This window comes from Carassius carassius, chromosome 15, assembly GCF_963082965.1.
Source record: "Carassius carassius chromosome 15, fCarCar2.1, whole genome shotgun sequence".
In the NCBI taxonomy this organism is placed as follows: Eukaryota; Metazoa; Chordata; class Actinopteri; order Cypriniformes; family Cyprinidae; genus Carassius; species Carassius carassius.
Genome location: NC_081769.1, coordinates 19,409,851 through 19,429,521, shown reverse-complemented (window position 1 = coordinate 19,429,521; position 19,671 = coordinate 19,409,851). Strand labels below are relative to the sequence as shown.

Sequence of the window (19,671 nt, the reverse complement as noted above, 5' to 3'; positions counted from 1 at the left end):
ATATCTACTGCTATATAAATTAAAAACATAAGCTACGTCATAAAACATTCATTCTCTATATTTCTCATACTGTATATTATCATAACATTATCTATCAATAAACCCACAAATTTCAAGTTTCCAGTTTCATATTAGGAACTTCAGCTGGAAAAATGATGACATGCTGGCAACACTTTTTTCGAGGGACAGTATCAGTTTCAGCGTGTTTCATGTTTCAGAGACTGAGGGATGTATTCTCGTGTCCCTCTCTTCTCATCTCAGTCTGAACTCAGATCAAAATGGCACAGCCTCTGCTCTTTATTCTCATCAGTACACTTTTCTATGAAGGTAATTGTTTACGCATTTGTTAATGTTAAGTATGTTTGATATCATTTTGTAGGATTTTCTATAGTGCATTGTGTAACTAGGAGAAATGCATTAAAACCGAGATACAGTTGATTAAAATAAGGTGAACTGAACTGAATCTTTGTAGTACAAAATGCAGCAAACATCAATCTTGTATTTCTTTAGTGTCCTAGATTTACTTTGCATTGTATCATACTTCTCAGAATGTATATTCTTTTGCAAGACTTTTCTGAAAGGGTTAGAGGTTACTTATTTATTTATTTAAATGTGTTGCACTTAAAGATTTGTTCAATTTCAGTAAATTCCCTAACCTGCTATCAGTGCATACCGGAGACCTCTATTAAATGCACTGAAACTAAAGTGGAGTGTCCTGTTGGTCAGTGTGGGACTATGAGAACCACATCTTATATGGGTGAGTTTTGGGCAGATTGATTATTTGAACTGAAACAGTCGTTTTAAAAATGAGGCTGATGTAAGTTTCTGCTGTAGGAAACAACACATTGGCTGACATGATCATGAAGAACTGCTCTCAAACCAATCAATGCGTGACTGCATCCGCAAACTTTGGAATTACAAAAATAGTCATTAACAATCAGTGCTGCAACACTAACCTGTGCAATACCCAGACTGAACCCGGCAAGTTTAGCACAGGACCAAGAATATTATCATATGACAATAAAATGTATTTACATCAGACGTGACTTCCAGTTTTGTAACTTTAACTTTGCATATTTCATAGAATCCCCCAAGATGATCCCGAATGGAATCCACTGCCACACTTGCAGTGGAGAAGACTGTGCATCAGCTTTACCTTGTGTAGACGAGGAAGATCACTGTATCAAGGCAACAGGTAAGATAAGACAAAAGTCTTCACAGAGTAAACAGAGCTCGAACATTTATAATACACACAAACAAAACATATGAAGGTTAATGGTCTTTTTAAAAAAGAAAAATCCAGTTAGATTTTTTTTATATTCATTATTAATTAGTTTTGTATTTTATATTACGTACAGTATATCCTAAATACATGCTGTACAAATTAAGTTGGTTTACCCCAAGACATTAAGCAGCACAACTGTTTTCAAGTGTGAAACAAATGTTTCTTGAGCACCAAATCAACAGTGATTTCTGAAGAAGCATGTGAAACTGAAGTCTGCTTGAAAATGTAACTTAAAATACAAGTGCACTAAAATTCGCCACCTTGGAATTATAAGGTTCTCTCTGCATTCGGGGCAGTTTTGAGATATTGAGCTTCAAAGTTTTTGCGTTCCTTAGAATTCTGTAGATAGAACCTTTTTTTTCCTTTAAAAAAGGGCCTAAAATGTACACATGTGCTTACAAAATAAATATAACGTGATGTAAATGTTACCAGAGAATAAGAAAATGTAAAATGGGTCCATTTTGACAAAAATGTCAGCTAGAACCTTATAATTCCAAGGCAATGATTTGTAATAATATTTCGTTTTTACTGTATTTTTGATCAAAGAAATGCTGACGAGAATATATGTAATCCTAAAAACCTCACACTTTTGAATGGTGTACATTCAACTGCATTAAACAACTTTGATTAGTTAAAAAAAAATGTTATTTGTTAAATATGAGATATAATATGAGCCGAAGGGTATTTCTGACACAAACATGTCACAGGATTCGAGTTCTCAGCACTGCAGGCGATGAAACTGTCTCATTTTTCAAAGTCTCACTAACCCAAATGAGATTCTTTTGTGATCATGTTGTTTCAAAGGTTTTGTAATAACATATTTTCCTTTTCTTCATCATTTTCAACAGTCTTTAGTGATGGACAGATGATGACGATGAAAGGATGTGCGACCAGAAGTTTTTGTAATGGTGACTTGTCCACAAAGATCGGCCAGTCCAGCATATCGGCGGACCAGAGCTGCTGTAAAGGTCATCTGTGTAACAGCGCTCCAACAGTCAGTCTTAGCCGCTTCTTTCAGCTGGGGATTCTGATGTACATCCTACAGACCGCATTTTGAGCTTTCAATTGTCATGATTCTCTGAGGTTTACATTTGACAAGAAATTTAAATAATAATAATTAAATCCAGCCAACATTCTTGCATGCTGGTTATATCGGTAAAATTATCATTTAAATATATATATTGTTAATGCCTGATTCTAGGATGCGAGTATTGAGTACTTGTCAAGTTGCCCATTTTGTATATAGGCCTACTGAAATTTTCACTTAGCCATTTTTGCTTCTCTTTTGTAATATTCAAAGATCAAAGATTTGCAAAGAATGGGCAGTAAATATCTAACTCTTCTGATAATTTTAATCTAACATATCTTTGGTCTAGACAAACCATTCCTGACAGACTGGTGTGTAATAGTATACAGATGTTTACTGATTATATTTTCCTTTCAAGAGGGTGTAGATTTAGGTTTCTACATGAAATGTAGTTTCAATACAATAATATTCTGTTGCACAAATCATTTTGCCTTGAGCCTCCGAATTGTTATGGACAAAGGAGATGAAATCTGATGATCTAAAAGCATTTCTTTGTGTTACACTTCTTTTTGGGACTTTTGCAGACAGTAATATCTCTCTTTCTCTATATATATATATTATATACCTATATCTATAAAAAAAAAAATTAGGGTCAGTGAGACTTATTTCTTTAATGCATTTGTTTGATTAAAAATACAGTAATCTAGTGAAAAATAACATTTATATATGTTCATATATATAATGGACAACATTTGTATTTACTACAAATAAAACCTTTTGTAACATTATACATATCTTTAATATCACTTTTTATCAATTAAATTTATAAAACGTACAATTTATTTTAATTTATTGTGCCGAATAAAAAAAAAACATTTTTCCCTGATGACTATTTATATGACTGTGATGACTGATGACTATTTAAATCTGAATTCCATGATTTTACATATCCTAATATGGTCAGACACGTCACATTTGAACTAAAACAAATAAAAACAATAATAAAAAAACACATTTTAAAATCATTGTGTTAAATTATTTTTTAATCCACTTACATGAAATTACATATTTTCCCTCCAAATAACATTTATGCTTGGGTGTTCTGTATGAAAATTCCAGAGACATGACACAAAGCTAGCCAGCCCCGCAGTACTCCCTTTCCTCCCCATATTAACTACTTCATAGCCACATGCATATTAGGCAAGTATCAAAAGAAATTAATGGAAAAAGAACAAAAAAACTAAACAAAACCATTTCCTGGAGAACTAAATCACACTAGTATTTCCTACTGCTCTGCTTGTACAGTCATACAGTAACAGTATCAAGCAATATGTGCTCTTTGTTCTTAGGGTCCTCTATACCTCGTAATTAACAGGGAATAAGTAAATGCCATTTGCAGGGCACCAAATGCCTGGAATAAGAAACTTGAATGTAACGTACAATGGAATGTAACTTCTTTTTTGCCCATCGTTTTGCAGGATGTGTGAGCGAGCAGTTCACTGTGTGATGTGTGACGCTGCCATTGCTTCTTACCTAGCTAAAGACTAGCACTGCTATCCTCACCGCTACTCAAAGACGAGGGCTGGTTGTAATGCAGACGCTTAAATTGCAGGTGTACATAATGACCATGACAAATGAGTCCTCGACAGAGATTTACATACAGTATATGAATAACAAAAGGGTTTAACTTGCAACTTTGCATGAGCTGAGAACTTGCCTCACCCTCATTTCTTCCACACTAATGCAACAACCTAGAGCTCCCCACGGAGAAAACAAGGTTAACAGCAGACAAACGTCATCCCCTCCCAGTCCCCGGTCCCCCACCCCGGACGTATCGCAACACCAACCCGCCCCCCATTTAACCCCTCCCACCCACCTCCCGTTACACAAATCCTTAGAAAAACCCCCACAATGACAGGGAAGGAAGAAAGCAAGGAAAGCGCGAGAGTAAAAGAACTAAAAGAGACAGAAGTTGATGATGAGGTGGTCTCAGTGTTGATGGCGAGCTGGAACGATGGCAGGTGAATAACGGGGGAAGGACGGACAGATCCAGACTCAGTTTTCTCGGCCCTCCTCGGTCTCCTCGCCATCACCCTGGTTATCTGAAGTCCACAGCTGTGAAACGGAGGAAAGGACACTAGTTAGTCATGACCACCGACACCTGCTCCTAGTTAGTCATTAACTGAGCAAGCTACTTAAAAAAAGAATGAATGAATGCTAAGACACTTTGAAACTAGAGCTAAAAATTGTGAAAAACTATTTGAATTTTGCTAATGAATAAGACTGATTAAATGATTATGTGCTGTAAACATGCATAATATGTTAGAGTATATGAGTCATAAAATGGTTTTGTACTGCTCCTTAAAAGAAAAAAAAATATTGGAGATTATGACTTAATGTTGTTTTTTTGGAAACAAACCAAAAAACTGTTAACAGGCATTTACTTTATCATGGCAGATGAGTAAAACGTGAAATAAACGTTACAAAAATGTATAATTTATTAACTTACACTCCTGGTATAAATGAAAGTGTCTATCAATTCTTTTGAGGTAACTCATGCACAAACTCTCTATATAACATTAGTTTTTAGATACAGAAATGGAATAAAGTGTCAAATGTAAAATAGCATTGCATATTCTACTGTATAAATTAAAGAGGAATCTAAGTTACAAAAACTATTCAAGAGCAGTGAGTGATAAAGAGAAGTAAGAGAAGTGGATCAAGATTAAAATCCCTCCTGAGATGTGTTCAATCCTGGTGACCAACTACAAAAAACGTCTTATCTCTGTACTAAATCATGTTTTGCTTGGGGATCAAATAGTTATTTCACTCACTGAAATGCAAATCAACTTATAAACTTTATATAATTTGTTTTTTTATATTTGGTCTACATCTGTTTAAATAACCTACCATAAAAAATTACAGATCCTTCCTTTCTTTGTAAGTGGGCAAACTTACAAAATCAGCAGGGGAACAAATAAATATTTTCCCCACTGTACTATTTTTCTATATGCTACAGTAATAACGTTATACATTAGCTATAACAATGTTGTTGGAATCAGAACGATTTATTCCAGCTGGTGAATGATAAAACATCGACAACCAACAAGAATTCACCTGACTTTAGAGAGCCAGATGATTTAAAACGGCAGATTATTTAACTCCAGCACATGTTTACAATAAACTGAATGTTATCCTCAGCTGGTGTGGACACTAATAGCGTTCTTAAAGCTATCAGTGACCTATAGCCCACAAAAATGCATTTAGTAACTAGACTAAATCAACTGGGTAAATTGTCTTAATTTAACCTGCTACTAAAGAGGAACTCACTGTCAGATTGTCCCGCAGCAGCTGCATGATCAATGTGCTGTCTTTGTAGGATTCTTCATTCAGTGAATCAAGCTCTGCAATGGCCTCATCAAAAGCCTGGGAGAAAAAGATCAACCAAGAACAAGATGAGTGTTAAGTTATGGGCATTTGATGATGATATTTTGAATAAACAGTATAACTGTGGGTAACACTCTTAATATTATTTATTAGCCTGTGTGCGTGTGGGTGGGTGTTAATCGTACCACTTTGGCAAGCTTACAGGCCTGGTCGGGTGAATTGAGAATCTCGTAATAAAATACGGAGAAATTGAGCGCAAGGCCCAGACGAATGGGGTGCGTGGGCTGCATCTCTGCCTTACTGATTTCAAAGGCATCCTTGTAGGCCTCCTGTGAATTGCCAATGATAGCTAGAGATACAAAGAGAAAACTGTGTGAATGTAGCTGCATATTTTCAAGATAACAAATAAACAACATTTACGGTATATAATAAGCTTAAATAATAAATAGTTTAACCGTTTGTGTGTCTAAAATGTCACTGATTTCAACAAACTTGATAGTGAATTGTTTATAAAAGCAATTATCATACTCGCGTCTAATGTGTTGAATATTTAAACTTGAGTGCAACTTGTGTGGTTTTGATTTATTCTTTTCCTTCAACTTTGAAAGCAAAATTAAATGAGGAATAAGCAACGTAAAGAGAAAGTTTTCAGCTGACGTGAACAAACCCTTTTTGCTGTAAACCAGTGAGATTACTTTTTTTCACTAGGGGGCGTTAAAGCACAACCTTTCCAGTTAGGACAGTTCAGTTAGAAAGTGTTAAAAAGCTTAGCACTAGGCATTTTTAATATTACACTTAAGGAAATAAAGAGAAGAAAACATTCTGTCAGAATCGAGCTATTCTGATCAACCAACAAAAGACAGTTTAAAAGGATGAAACTAATTACAATTGACTATACATTACCTATTTAAATCATCACAAATTATTTTTATTTTTCCATTTTTAATGGGTGATTGATAACTGCAACCACCCACTGCAAGATATTTTTAGCTTAACACATTTTTAGATCCATTTCCTGTGTAGAAGGAAGTCTCTGCTCTGCTTTAGATGTGTCACCTATGACTTGACAGACATCAAGAGCCACAACTTTTCTTCAAGAGGCCATTTCTGCTGCTAGTAGACACAAATCTCTTAATAAACCTCAAGATTTTCAGAATGTGTTGCTAACAACTTAGCACTAGGTATAAGATTTCACACTGTTAGAATGATGAAGGGTCTTTCAGTCAAGAGTACAGCAAGTACTAAGGATCTGATGGCTTCAGTGAGAGACAACCGAATCAATATAAAAAGGGAATTATATTCCATTTCATCCTTAACAAGACGGAACAGGAATCCGACAAGCTGTGAAGCAGCTCTGGAGATCCACCCACAAGCAGGCTCTCATTCATTAGCCGTGTTTCCACTATCGAGCTTAAACCGGGCGTGCTAGTGCGTGCCAGGGCCAGTCGCGTTTCCACTGTCACTTCCGGGGCTTGATCGTGCCTCGCCGGGGCTTCCTCGGGGCCAACGGCCAGGGTTTTTTGGCCCGACGAAAACCTTGGGCCAAAGCGGGCCAGCTGGGGCTAGAGGAGGGGTTATGAACAAAGGCGGAGTTTCTCCGCGTCTGAAGAGCGTCAGCGCGGATCATTTCATAACAGCTATAACACCAGCAATAAACACTTTTTTAAATAAGTCAAGCTCAAAACTCACTTTCAGTCAGCAGCGAGTGTTTGAAATAACTTGATCCAATGTGGATTATAATCACCATTAGAGCTGAAACAACGAATCGATTTAATCGATTAAAATCGATTATTAAAATAGTTGTCAACTAATTTAGTCAGCGATTCGTTGCTAAATAATTTATTTGCCGTAAGCGGCTTATTTCGTGCATATTTCAAATCTGCGGTGACCAAAGTGTGGCAGTAATGAGCCACCGGAGGATTTACTCAGCCAGTACAACAGGAGAAGTAGCGAATAGCCAATAGCTGGCCTCGTTTTATGTCACGTGCTTCCCGAACTGCGTCTGCAGCATTCAGCAGGATGTGGGAGTACTTTATTTTGAGCCTTCAAAAAAGAAGATTAACCTGTAAACTCTGCACTACTGAACTGTTTAAGGGACCGTTCACATATCGCGTCTTTTGCGCGCTCATGTTCGTTATTTCCAATGTAGGCGCGCAGTATGCGCGCTCATAATGGAAGCGACGCGGTCGCGACGCACCCGTTTTTCCAGGCGCGTGCACACCGCATCGAGTTAAAAACATTTCAACTTTTCAGAATGCAGCAAGCGCACCGCGGGTCATGTGACAAGAACTAAATAATCAGCTTCATCCTTTCCCGTAACAACGTTAAAAGCTCAGCCAAGATGAAGGAACAGCTGATCATAGCTGTATATGGATTCCCATTTTGAAATAAATTTAGTAGCAGAGCTACTGCAATCGATTTTTTGAGCTGCAAATCCATTTATCCTTTGCTGAAATTTCCGCGTCTTCTAGGAGAGAGCGCGTCATGGTTGCTTAGCAAAGGCAGACGCCTCAGGGGCGCTTCTGCCCGAGCGTTTTGGAAAGAAGGAGAAAGCGGTGCGCCTAGCGTTTTTAGGCGCGATATGTGAACGGCCCCTAAGCCTTTTATTTGTGCAGATTCTCCAGTACAATGTTGTTTGCAAATGTTTAGTCGTAAAAGCTGATAACATTGCTTTTTAACAGTTAACATTTAAAGCTTTACAAACATGTTCTGTGATCAGTTTGTCATTTACCAGTTCATAATTCAGTCTTGCAGCCTAATTATGACTGAATGAGAGAGGTAAATGTTTAAAGATATTTGAAATGCACTTTTTTTTCCTAAGTATTCACTGCTCTTTTTCACACAGCAGGTTTTTTGTGTGTCCGTTTTTTCTGGACAACCTTCTGATGGATTTTACTTTAAATTGTGAGTTCCATTCAGGTTTCATGCCATTGGCACTTTATTCGAAGGATTGTTTACAATTTCACAGCATAAGCTATAAAGCTGTTTCCCAGTAAATAATAAAATACAACGCACTGCAATCTTATTCTGTTTTATCCTTATTCTTCGTGAAAATATGTTCTGAAAGATTCCTTAATAAGCTTTGTTCGGGATGTTAAACTACTTTAGGAGCTCTAAGGACTGCCATGGTGAAAACATTATTTGAAATCTCCTTGTGAAATTTGCTAGAGTATGGGTCAGTGTTCTGATTGCAGAAGAGTTCGACAAAGGATTACTAACACATAATAAAACAACTCCAGGTATATTTGTGATGAGGATATGACAATGCAAAATTATTAAAATCTCTTAAAAATCTATGCTGAATTATAAAGACCCTTTATTAATAATTTACTTTGGGGGAAAAATGGGAAAAACTAAAATATAAGTACATAAACCGATTAATCGATTAATCGTAAAAATAATCGACAGATTAATCGATTATCAAAATAATCGTTAGTTGCAGCCCTAATCACCATACAAGGCAGAAATATTTATAAGCGATGCAAAAGTCTGTGCACGCTAGGCATTAACATTACCATAGTAAACATGGTATGACCGCTTGAAGAAATCAGACGTCAGCTTCTTATTCTCTATCACAATCGTGTATTTATTTAGTAACTTATATGATCTGTCACAAGCCTCGTCTCAAGAGTTTAGCTCCACGTTGCCTATCATAAAAAAATATAATAATGTTTTTTGTTCGGGAGCTTTTATAAAAATAGAGATATTATCATTCATTCTAAATGTGACATACTGTGGCTACAAATAAACAGAAACAGACTCGACTGAATAAGCAAGCTATTTTCATAAGCGTTAAAAATAAATAAAATAGAAATAAGTGTAGTTATGTGTGATTAATTTTGAGTCCTGATAAATTAAATCAATATGATCAATGTATCACTTATTCTATAGTTAAAACATTGATGCTTTTGAATTTGAATATATAACAAAGCATGCAAACAAACGGCCGCTGTTATCATGTTCGTTTTGTGATCGCGCATGTTCCGGTGACTTATTTCTTAGTTTTCTGATAACTTCTCTTTGTTGGTGAAATGATGAGGTTGCGTGATGTTGTTCTGAGAGGCGTGTAAAGGGCGTGTTTTAGTGACGCGCAGCGGAGCTTCAGGCTCCACTGTAGAAACCCTGCGCTATTCTGGCTTCGTGCTACTGGCCCGAGGCTATGAGCCCCGCCCGGCCCGCTTTAAGCCCTGGCTCGCCCTGGCCCGACAGTGGAAATGCGGCTATTCAGTAAGGTGGGTGGATTCACATGTCTGCACCTGTTCAAATGAAGGAAGGAAATCAAATTGCTAACCGTTTCCCCTGTAGACCTAAAGGCCCTCCTTTTATTATTTTCTCTCTCTCTCTTTCCCATAACCCCGAGAGCCCGTCAACCTCCTGGCACAGGAAGGCTGCTGCACGATTCTTCCTGTTATGCACACAGCAGCCCTGTTCCTTTCTGACTCTACCAAGACAGACAATGGAGAGCAAACCATTTCAAGGTTTATATAGTATCTGCTTTAAATAGAATCATCCTGTGAACAGTGTCTGGTAATTACCTACAACTACAAAAATAAAACTGAAATGATTGAGGTCGGCAAGTTTATATATATATATATATTAAGTCATATGCTTACCATGGGTGCATTTATTTTATCAAAAATACATAATTTTATATTGTGAAATACTGCTACAATTTAAATGGGCCAAATTAATATATCATAAAAATGAGTTAATATAATTCAAACGTAATTTATTCCTGTGATGGCAAAGCAATTACTCCATTCTTCAGTCTCATGATACTTCAGAAATCATTCTAATATGCTGATTTAAAGCATAAACACAATTGTTCTTAATATCTCATAATAAAAAAATGTATTGAGAAAAAAACAATTGTGCTGCTTATTATGGCTTATTAAACTGTGAATTTTTTTTTCCTGGATTCTTGAAAGAATGTGAAGTTTAAAAGAACAGCATTTATTCGTTTTAACAAAGTAAAAAACGATTTTCTGTCACTTTCGAACAAGTTAATTACTCTTTGCTGAATAAAAGTATTCATTACTTTCCAAAAACATGGTACCATTTACTATTGAGTTTTTCACTGAGGGAGGCAAAATTTATGAATGGGCCACAGCTGATCACCACCCCCCCAAAAACAGATCCTCTTTAGACATTTCCACCCCCTTACTTCCTCTCAAAGTTGGCTACATGTCAACATTTTGCGGAAACGTTACATTTTTAGCAGAAGTTAGAATGTTCACAGGCAGGTGGTGGAGAACAGTCACTACCGCAGCTTTAAGAGCCACGCAGCATTGTTCACATTTAATTGAACATACAGAATATATTAATTTACCCTGAAGTCAATGAAACATTGACCGAAACAAACAATTCTGGACCACAGTAACTTCAATTTAAGGACCAAAAATAAGAATAAAGTCATGCAGGTTTTGATTGAACAACCTGAGGGTGAGTACATTTTTGGATGAACTTTCCCTTTAATATTAAGGATCGATTTAAAAGAATGGCTTACTGCTTTTCTCCTCTCCCACAGCCACCTCCGCCAAGTAGCGATAGTAATCGCCTTTCATTTTCAGATAGAAGACTTTACTTTCAGCGGGGGTCGCCTTTGGGATGAGGTACTTGTCCAGAAGAACCTGCGACACAGACAAATGAGAAAATCTGTATTAGTGGTCTGTCAAATGGTTTCATGTCCTGTTTCAGTGTGGTAGTAGGAAAGGGGGAAGTAGTCCAGAGTAGAACAAGAGTCACCCATAGTAAACAGATCGAGATACAGATAATATAGAGCTCTGCAAAACTCGTTTGACGACATGTTACAAAAAGAGGCCCAGGTGAAACCATGAAACCTCTCGAGCAAAATGTTTCAGGCACCAGGATGCCATTTACAGTAAAAGACCCTTCACTTAGTCCCAACCTAGTGGTTTCTAGAATTTCAGCATTCTGGCCATTTTTAAACAACAACCTTGGATTGCCCTTTAGGGTTGACAGAGGCCCGACGTCTTGTGGCACGACGGCAGTTTCACAGATGCTTCTAAGACTTTCAGTTGCAGGGAGGGAGGAAGGGGAGAATGGGAAAATTGACTATGCTGTGTGAGCTGGAGCTCGTGGAACTAGGTCATTGAGCTTGCTGGAGTTTTTCATAACTCGACTGGCCTGATTGTAGCCACCCTGAATAGAACCATAGGCTCGTTGTTGCAACACAAGCATCCTTAAACTCTCCAATGACGCTCTAACAAGCCACATTAATGATAGAGGGAGTCTTACTGGAGCAAACGGATTCTGTCAAGGACACTCTAATAAATACGGAGCATCTATTCTCATCTCATAAGTCTGTGAGCTTGATTACATCAAAGGTCAAAAATCACAGGACTTTATAGGCGCAAAAGATGGAGGGATTTCCATAATCAGTGGAATCAATTAGGCATTCCAATTCAAATTAGTCATTTAACCTTGTTAAGTCTAGGGATGTTAACCGATGACTGTTTAATCGGTGGTTGACCGTATCAACGTTAACCAGTCAAAGTTGTTGGTAGTCGGTTAAAAAAAAAAGTGATATCTAAATTAGGCTATTATAGACAGTGGCCTATACGCTACTACAGTTAGCCATCTCATTCCTCATCTTTTTGTGTTAAGTGAACAAATTATCCCTCACACTCAATTTTTCATAACTCGTCTGTTTGTACTTAATAAACCAATAAAAACATTTGGCGCGAGGTCACAGCGTTTGGGTTCGCGCGCTCACAAGGTTTGCGAAAAGTAAAGGCAACAAGCTAAAACACTCGAAGTTAGAGCCAGGTCAGACGACAGGATGAAGCGTGCAAAGAAAAGTAGTGTGTGGGACCATTTCACCAAAAAGAATGAGACAGATGTAAGTTGCAACTTGTGTGATACAGTGCTTAAATATAGTAGCAGCACATCATCTATGATGTATCACCTGAAAACGTGACACCTGCAAGCCTCTTCGGGTGAGAAAGGTAGCCAAAGCCAACCTACCGTGTCATCTATGCTAGCAGGTAGGAAATGTGACAAACAGCGCTCAGAGACTATTACCCAAAAGATATGCGGAATGGTTGAAAAAGACATGCTGCCCCTTGACTTTGTAAGCGGTGAGGGCTTTCTAGAGCTTAGACAAACGCCTTTATTTTCAAAGCGATCACCTTGTACCCAAACCATTTGAAACTAAGGAGCCATTTGTCCTACGATTACATACAACAAGCTCTTCGGCGCCGCGTTTGCGGGACTTTTAAAAAAGTGACGTGAGTGGCAGTGTGTGTGTGTGTGTGCGGGAGGCAGAGTGGCAGAGAGATGTGACAGAGTTGCGAAATTGCAGGCGCGGCTCGAAATGGCTGTTATTTCAAATAGCATACCATATTTTAAACTAATCGGTTAACCGGTTTCAACCGGCTAATGAGGCTCGGTGGTCGGTCAAGAAATTTTTTCGTTTTCGCCATCCCTAGTTAAGTCACATGTTACTGATGAACCAATGACTTACTTGTGCTTTCAAATGGTGGGGAGCAATGCATGGAATCAGAACACAATTCCTTAATGCAGCTCTAAGCTGAAAGACACAATTATGGGTTTGCATAACCATCTGCTTCCCCATCGTCTTTATCAAGTCGAGACATGTGGATGGAATATCACAGCAGTTTGTGTCAGGTGAGCGGTTTTATCTTTTCACTTGATGCGTATACAGTGATAATAAAGTATGACTTGCCAACTGCCACTCAACGTCTCATCCGTATTAAATAACAGTATAAAGCTACGTTCACATTACCAAAAGTCCACTGTCTATTGTCATTAGTGTAGTGAAGTGTTAAAGCTCAGGTCAAACAGAAGTCACATTCAAATCAAGAGTTGTCTGCATCTGTGTGACCGTGGTGAAATCTGTGTGGGCAAATCTTTCATCCTCATGCAAAATTCCCATTTGCTTGGATTGCTATTGAAATGACTGAAGTTTGCAAGATTTAAAAAACAAAAACCAATTAGCTATAGTAAACGTGACCACACCATAACTGTGTCAGACACAAGTTTCTTAATATACTATGTAAAGAATTATAAAGAACAACATTTTCTGAAAGTAAACCTTCATAATTTAAACATTTCAGCCCTCATTACATTTGCCCATCCAACAGTAACCTCTCTGAAATGGTTAAGATGTTTTCTGGAACTGCGTCCTAACCAGGTATGACACAAAGTGACAAGAGATGCTACATTTGTCCTTTCACTTCATTTCTATTTAACCAAAACCTCTTCTTCACGTATATTAAACATGGAAAAGAAAGAACTGAATGTGTATATATTAGGGATTTAAAAATATCACAATCTTACGATAGGATAATATTAAGATAGGAAGTCCACACAATACGATAATTATAAATGTAAATAAAAAAAGACAAATGAAGATTTTGAAAAAATTTACATTTTGTAAATCTTAAAGTTAACATTTTCTATCTAAAAGACTTTGAGAGTTTGAAATTAAGCACTCCAACCCATGTTGCTAAGAAAATATAAGTCAGAAAAAAGGCAGTGAATTGACTTGTACCTGAACTTTAAAGGGTCTCAACCTCTTTTTAGTTGTTATGTACCGTCTCAGTCTAAATTACATTCACATTGGTGCTTTAGAAGCCAAACAGATAAGAATGTAATAATATTATGTAACAAATTCTTAGAGAAATGATGCTAAAGAAAAACTGACTGAAGTAAACTGGCATGTTTTTTTGCATTATTAGTGTGAAAACAGAGAGGTACATGTTCATGTACTTTTCTAATTGGCTGTGATTTTGTTGCATTGCACAACATTTCTGCTTTCTGCATAGAGAAAAAAAAACACTTGCCACTGAAATCTTGTCCTATCATGCCTGGGAGGGGTAGGATGTAGTGTAAAGGTTTTAAAGTACTAAATTAACATTAAGTTACATAATATGTAGGAATTCAAATGACATCATAGTCTCCTTTCATTCTCCTAAATGCAGAAGCGGTGAAAGTAAAAAGTCCCTTTGGCTGTAGCGTGGAAAGCTACAGGACAGTGGCCCAAAAAACAGGAGCTCAGCTGCTGTCATTATGGGATTAGAGGTGACTCAACCTGTGCGGTGTCAGCCCTGTAGCCTTCAGCCACTTTCATGCTATGTGCACATAGCTACGAGCACAAGCTGCAGTTAAGTGTTGTACTGTGCCCATGTTTGCTCCACAGCCACACTGTGTCATGCTCTCTGGAGGGCTCTTCACTTCCCACACCTCATTACATACACAGCCTCTTCTCTTCCACCCAAGCAACTGCTAAATGCTAATTAGCAGCCTCTCTCACTTACTCAGACATTGGCCCGAAGCCTCAGAGTGAGTATGTTACCCAGGGGACTTCACTTATGGCTTACTGAGTTGAAGTTGACTTAAAACTCATATCTTCTGTAATGTTCAAGGACTTGGTGATACGTTACAAGCACTACTCAAGTGTTTTTTCACTGGTTGAACTCAACAGTCTATTGGCACAACTGCAAAAACAACAGGCGAGTTAAAAACAACAACATAAACAGATGAGTTTCTCTTATTTTTTTGACACGTTTATTTTATTTTATACTAAGCTGTTTTTTTTTTTACAATAATTTTTAGAAGTGAGTTTATATTAGGTGAATTTAACCAAATATTATTATTAAAAATGTAACAACTCTCATAATAATTATTAGATCTGAAACATTTACAAACAACTTTTCTATTCCACTACCATTTCTTAAAACGTGCAAGCTATTTAATGTTTGGAATGGAAAGGAGAACTTTTTACAATCTACTTACTAATTCTTTTTTATTTTTTTTTACTCAAAAATGTATTGCATTATAGAAGTAAAGTGAATTGCCAACAATGATTCACAATGACTTTAACTTTATAGACACATTTCACCCTAAATTCAATTCTCTCAGCTTTTTTGTGAACCCACTTTGTGTGTGTGACCTCCAGTTTAAATTATACTGGTTTACAGACATTAGACCAGATGGAGCCTGTATCAAGCAAAAGCTCTAGCTTTTTTGAATCTCTAATTCTTCCCAAATGACACAAGGATACATTTTACAGTCTGCACGATGCAAGGCAAGTGTTTGAGTGTTTCTGTTTATGCTGTTGCACCCACCACGTTCCTTACCTACTTATTTGTATTTGTATTTTTTTATTCTTTTATTATGTGTTTTATGTTTTGTCGCTGTCATTCTGTTGTACTGCAGAGCTTCTATCACGAAAAGAAATTCCTCGTATGTGTAAACATACCTGGCAATAAAGCTCATTCTGATTCTGATTCAGAACCTCATTACATGAAGTCTATGCAATGTGAATTCCATGCTCTGCAGAATCTATATAAAACTGTCGTTTCTGTAGGCTGAAACAGAAGTTAAATAGACCCTGACCCCTTAAATCTGTCATCAGGGCTACAATAACTGTCCCAAGGTAAGGACACAGGTCTGTGCATGCGTTGGAACAAATGAGATCAGGCCTGGACTAATAGGCTTGGCTTAAAGAGGGCCTTACTCATGATGAGTAATTAACGCAAGCAGGATTATCAACTTACGTTACCCACCGACCCTTGGAATAAAGGAACAGGGATAAGAGCAAATGTGCGTATATTGTGCGTATCCCTGGGTAAGAATAAAAACGATTGGGATTATCTCAGTTGTAAGATCCTTACCAGTACGTCATTGCAGATCTCCTTCAACTCCTTCTCGATCTTTTCCCGATATTCCTTGACCATTTGCTGCTTCTTATCGCTGCCCTCAGTCTTCTGCTCGATGCTGGAGACCACTCTCCAGGAAGAACGGCGGGCACCCACCACGTTCTTGTAAGCCACCGAGAGCAGGTTGCGTTCCTCGTTAGACAGTTCAATGTCACCCTCGGTGACAGACTTCATAACGGCTGCCATGTCATCATAGCGCTCGGCCTGCTCGGCCAGCTTGGCTTTTTGCACTAGCTCGCTCTTGTCCATGGCTGCTCAGTGCTGGGGAAAAAGAGAGTTACAGAGTTCAGTCAGACACCGAATCAGATTTATTTAAGATGTAACAGGCTACAAACCTTTCCTGAAAGTTTAGCTTTAGACAAAACAACTTTTAAATTATTGAAGAGCTTTGCACAAACAATATTTTATATAATAATAAACCAAATAATGCTTTATTATGCTTTAAATGTGTATATGGTCAGTTTGCTTCATCTGTCCTTTTTTATTTATTTATCTATTTAAGTATTTATTTATAATTATTATTGAATATATGCAAGAACAGTGGACAATCATCCTTGCGGAAGTGCTGAAAGTAATTCCACAGCAGTGAATAAATTTTGCTGTCATATCACAAGATGTGCTGCTATTCCATTCTTCTGACCATGCAAATTATATAATGCCACGCATATTATATAAAGAAAATATACATAACTTTGTTTTCGTCATTATACAACATAAAATCTACAACAAACTGTCAAATCGGTGAGATCTATGCGCACCATTACTTTCATTTAAATTATGGAAAGCCTTTAGAGTAATATCAAAAAGTGAAAGCAAAAGATAAACGGAAGGAACCAAAAAGCACTTTGCAAACATCAAAAGATCTGATCAAAAAACTTCTAGCTGCCAATCTTGCACACAGCAACAAAAAAAAAGTTTTACATTAAGTATTTACCCTCCAGGGGCGCATAATACAGAAATATGCGGATGTGCTGTTCTCGACAACCACGCCCAGTTCTAATAGGTAACTATTCACGCGCTTTACATAGTACGTCTTAAAGGGACAGTTAATCCTCAAAAAATGAACAATCTGTCATCTTGATCTCACCCCCATGCCGATCCAAACCCGCTTGACTTACTTTCTTCCTTGGAACACCAACAGAGATGTTTGGCAGATTGACAGCTTCGGTCACTATTCATTTCCAATATACGGAAAAAACGTTGCTCAATGCTCGTCAATGGCGACTGGAGCTGTCAGTCCGTCAAATTCTGATGAACATGTCCCACGAAAAAGTGGTTTTTGACATAATGGTAAGTAAATAAAGGCCATTCGGGGTAAACTATCCCGTTGCCATGTGCTAATATCCGTCGCTGTCTCACTAGGTGACTTGCTTGACTACACAAAGTTTAACTAGCAACATCAGACTGCAGATGTGGGACTTGTTTTTTACGAATGTTTCATTGTACAAAGCATACGAGCAATAGTGCTGCCCCGCACTAACGTTACATCAAATGTGGCAGGCTAAGATGTCATGGCGACATATTTTGCCGCTGCTTTCAGGTTTAAAGCGAGTTAGATTATTGGCTAACCATATGATAAAGGCAGGTCTGCCCAGCCCATCTCCATGGCTGACTGACCTCACGACCAAAATAAAAAATAAAAAAACACCTTTCTATCTGTACGACCAATACGTATTTAATGATTTGCTCAAGTTCTGTGTGTCGATTATATTTATATAGCAAATGGAGTCGATGTGTGTCGATTACAAGACATAATGGAAGCGCGGATAATATCAACCGAATTTCCAGAAACCATAGAAGATAGATGGAGAGTCGTTAAATTTGTTACCATAATTATAGGAGCAAGTAGAGTTAACGTTAACTGAATTAACAGTGGCAGAATTGGAGACTCAAACGAGAGAAAGGCTTCGGCTTGTTTTAGCATCAAAAATACACTGAAACATTATTTTACGCAAGGACCCACACAGAAAACTGCAACTGATGACCAGATTATAATCTAAACCCTACAATGTGTCATTTTAGTATTAATCTTTAAATAAAAGCTCGACCACATCAGATAACATACATCAGATAAAGAGGAAGACACAAAAAGGGGCGGCCTAGATCTGCCAAGGAAAGGCTTATTGTTCATTTTCAGCACGTTAGCATCACTAGCTTTTCAGTCATGTGCCTTGCATCGTCCATCGCCGTTTGAATTTCAGTTCTCATCGCAAACGATAAAACAGCAAAAAAACAGGACCATTGCGCATGGAATGTATCCAAATCTGCCGGATTCTCTTACCTGAGTGTCTGGGGATAACGACGGTCCTATCGGAGCTAAGCTAGCCGCGGCTCACAGCTGACTCTCACGGCGGTTGAGCTGATCCACGGGGTTTCCCTCCAATCAGACCAGCCCCAGGAGCCGAGGCAAGGCTGGGCCACGTGACGTCAACGGTAACCAAGGCGACGGCTGACTTCACGTCGTCTGTGATTGCACGAGAGCCAGTTCGTGATTCAGTGGTGCACCATTTTCCCTCCACTTTTCCTTCCATGTCCTCAGCCTGTTTCCATAAATTATACCACCAAGGTCTAACCGTTTATGTTATGTTTCATCATTATAATGTGCCGTTTAACTTTCATCAACTCCGAAAAGAACATAAAATGTATTGTTAACTGCGTAGTATCGCGATGAGTCCATTTGTTCCATGCGTTACAAGTGTGCACATGCTTAAGATGGTTGGATAGCTTATGAATGACAAACGTGACCCTGGCCTTGACCACAAAACTAGTCATAAGCAGCACGGGTATATTTGCAGCAATTGCCAACAGTACATTGTATGGGTCAAAATGATCAATTTTTCTTTTATGACAAAATTTTTAGTATCATTAAGATACTAAGTAAAGATCATGTTCCATAAGGATATTTTGTCAATTTCCTACCATAAACAAAACTTAATTTTTTATTAGTAATATGCATTGCTAAGAAATGTATTTGGGCAAATTTAAAGGCGATTTTCTCAATATTCTGATTTTTCTGCACCTTCATATTCCAGATTTTCAAATAGTTGTATCTCAGCTAAATATAGTCTTATCCTAACAAACCATACATCAAATTTTAGATGTATTAATCTCAATATAAAAAACTGACCCTTATGACTGTTTTTTCCCCCGCAAATATTTATATTTAGAACATAGCTTAACGAGAAACCTCACATAATTCAGTGCTTCAAATTCTGTTATTAAATGTATATAAAATATAAAATATTTATGAAAATAATAATTTATTA

At 37.6% G+C, this 19,671-nt stretch overlaps 2 protein-coding genes across 2 annotated transcripts; one reads left to right on the top strand and one right to left on the bottom strand.

Annotated features, from left to right (window-relative positions):
- Positions 1-230: 230 nt before the first annotated feature.
- On the top strand, positions 231-2,644 carry negaly6 (neuromast-expressed gpi-anchored lymphocyte antigen 6). The gene is made up of 5 exons (XM_059567046.1): positions 231-327; positions 644-757; positions 835-981; positions 1,085-1,195; positions 2,134-2,644. The coding sequence occupies exons 1-5, from the start codon at positions 279-281 to the stop codon at positions 2,340-2,342; spliced, it is 630 nt and encodes a 209-aa protein (XP_059423029.1). The 5' UTR covers positions 231-278; the 3' UTR covers positions 2,343-2,644.
- A 690-nt stretch (positions 2,645-3,334) lies between these two features.
- On the bottom strand, positions 3,335-18,846 carry LOC132158402 (14-3-3 protein beta/alpha-A-like). Its single transcript, XM_059567793.1, has 6 exons — positions 18,687-18,846; positions 16,361-16,666; positions 11,206-11,329; positions 5,885-6,048; positions 5,643-5,738; positions 3,335-4,427 (listed from the first exon to the last, which is right to left on the bottom strand). Exons 2-6 carry the CDS (start codon positions 16,652-16,654, stop codon positions 4,368-4,370), a joined length of 738 nt encoding a protein of 245 aa, XP_059423776.1. The 5' UTR covers positions 16,655-16,666; positions 18,687-18,846; the 3' UTR covers positions 3,335-4,367.
- Positions 18,847-19,671: the final 825 nt, after the last annotated feature.

Coding starts and splice junctions, on each gene's coding strand:
- negaly6 (XM_059567046.1), top strand. CDS start 279: ATGGCACAGCCTCTGCTCTTTATTCTCATCAGTACACTTTTCTATGAA. Junction 758..834: donor GAGAACCACATCTTATATGG/GTGAGTTTTGGG, acceptor TTTCTGCTGTAG/GAAACAACACATTGGCTGAC. Junction 1,196..2,133: donor TCACTGTATCAAGGCAACAG/GTAAGATAAGAC, acceptor CATTTTCAACAG/TCTTTAGTGATGGACAGATG.
- LOC132158402 (XM_059567793.1), bottom strand. CDS start 16,654: ATGGACAAGAGCGAGCTAGTGCAAAAAGCCAAGCTGGCCGAGCAGGCC. Junction 6,049..11,205: donor TGTGGGAGAGGAGAAAAGCA/GTAAGCCATTCT, acceptor TTGTATCTCTAG/CTATCATTGGCAATTCACAG. Junction 4,428..5,642: donor TGCTGCGGGACAATCTGACA/GTGAGTTCCTCT, acceptor TCCGTTTCACAG/CTGTGGACTTCAGATAACCA.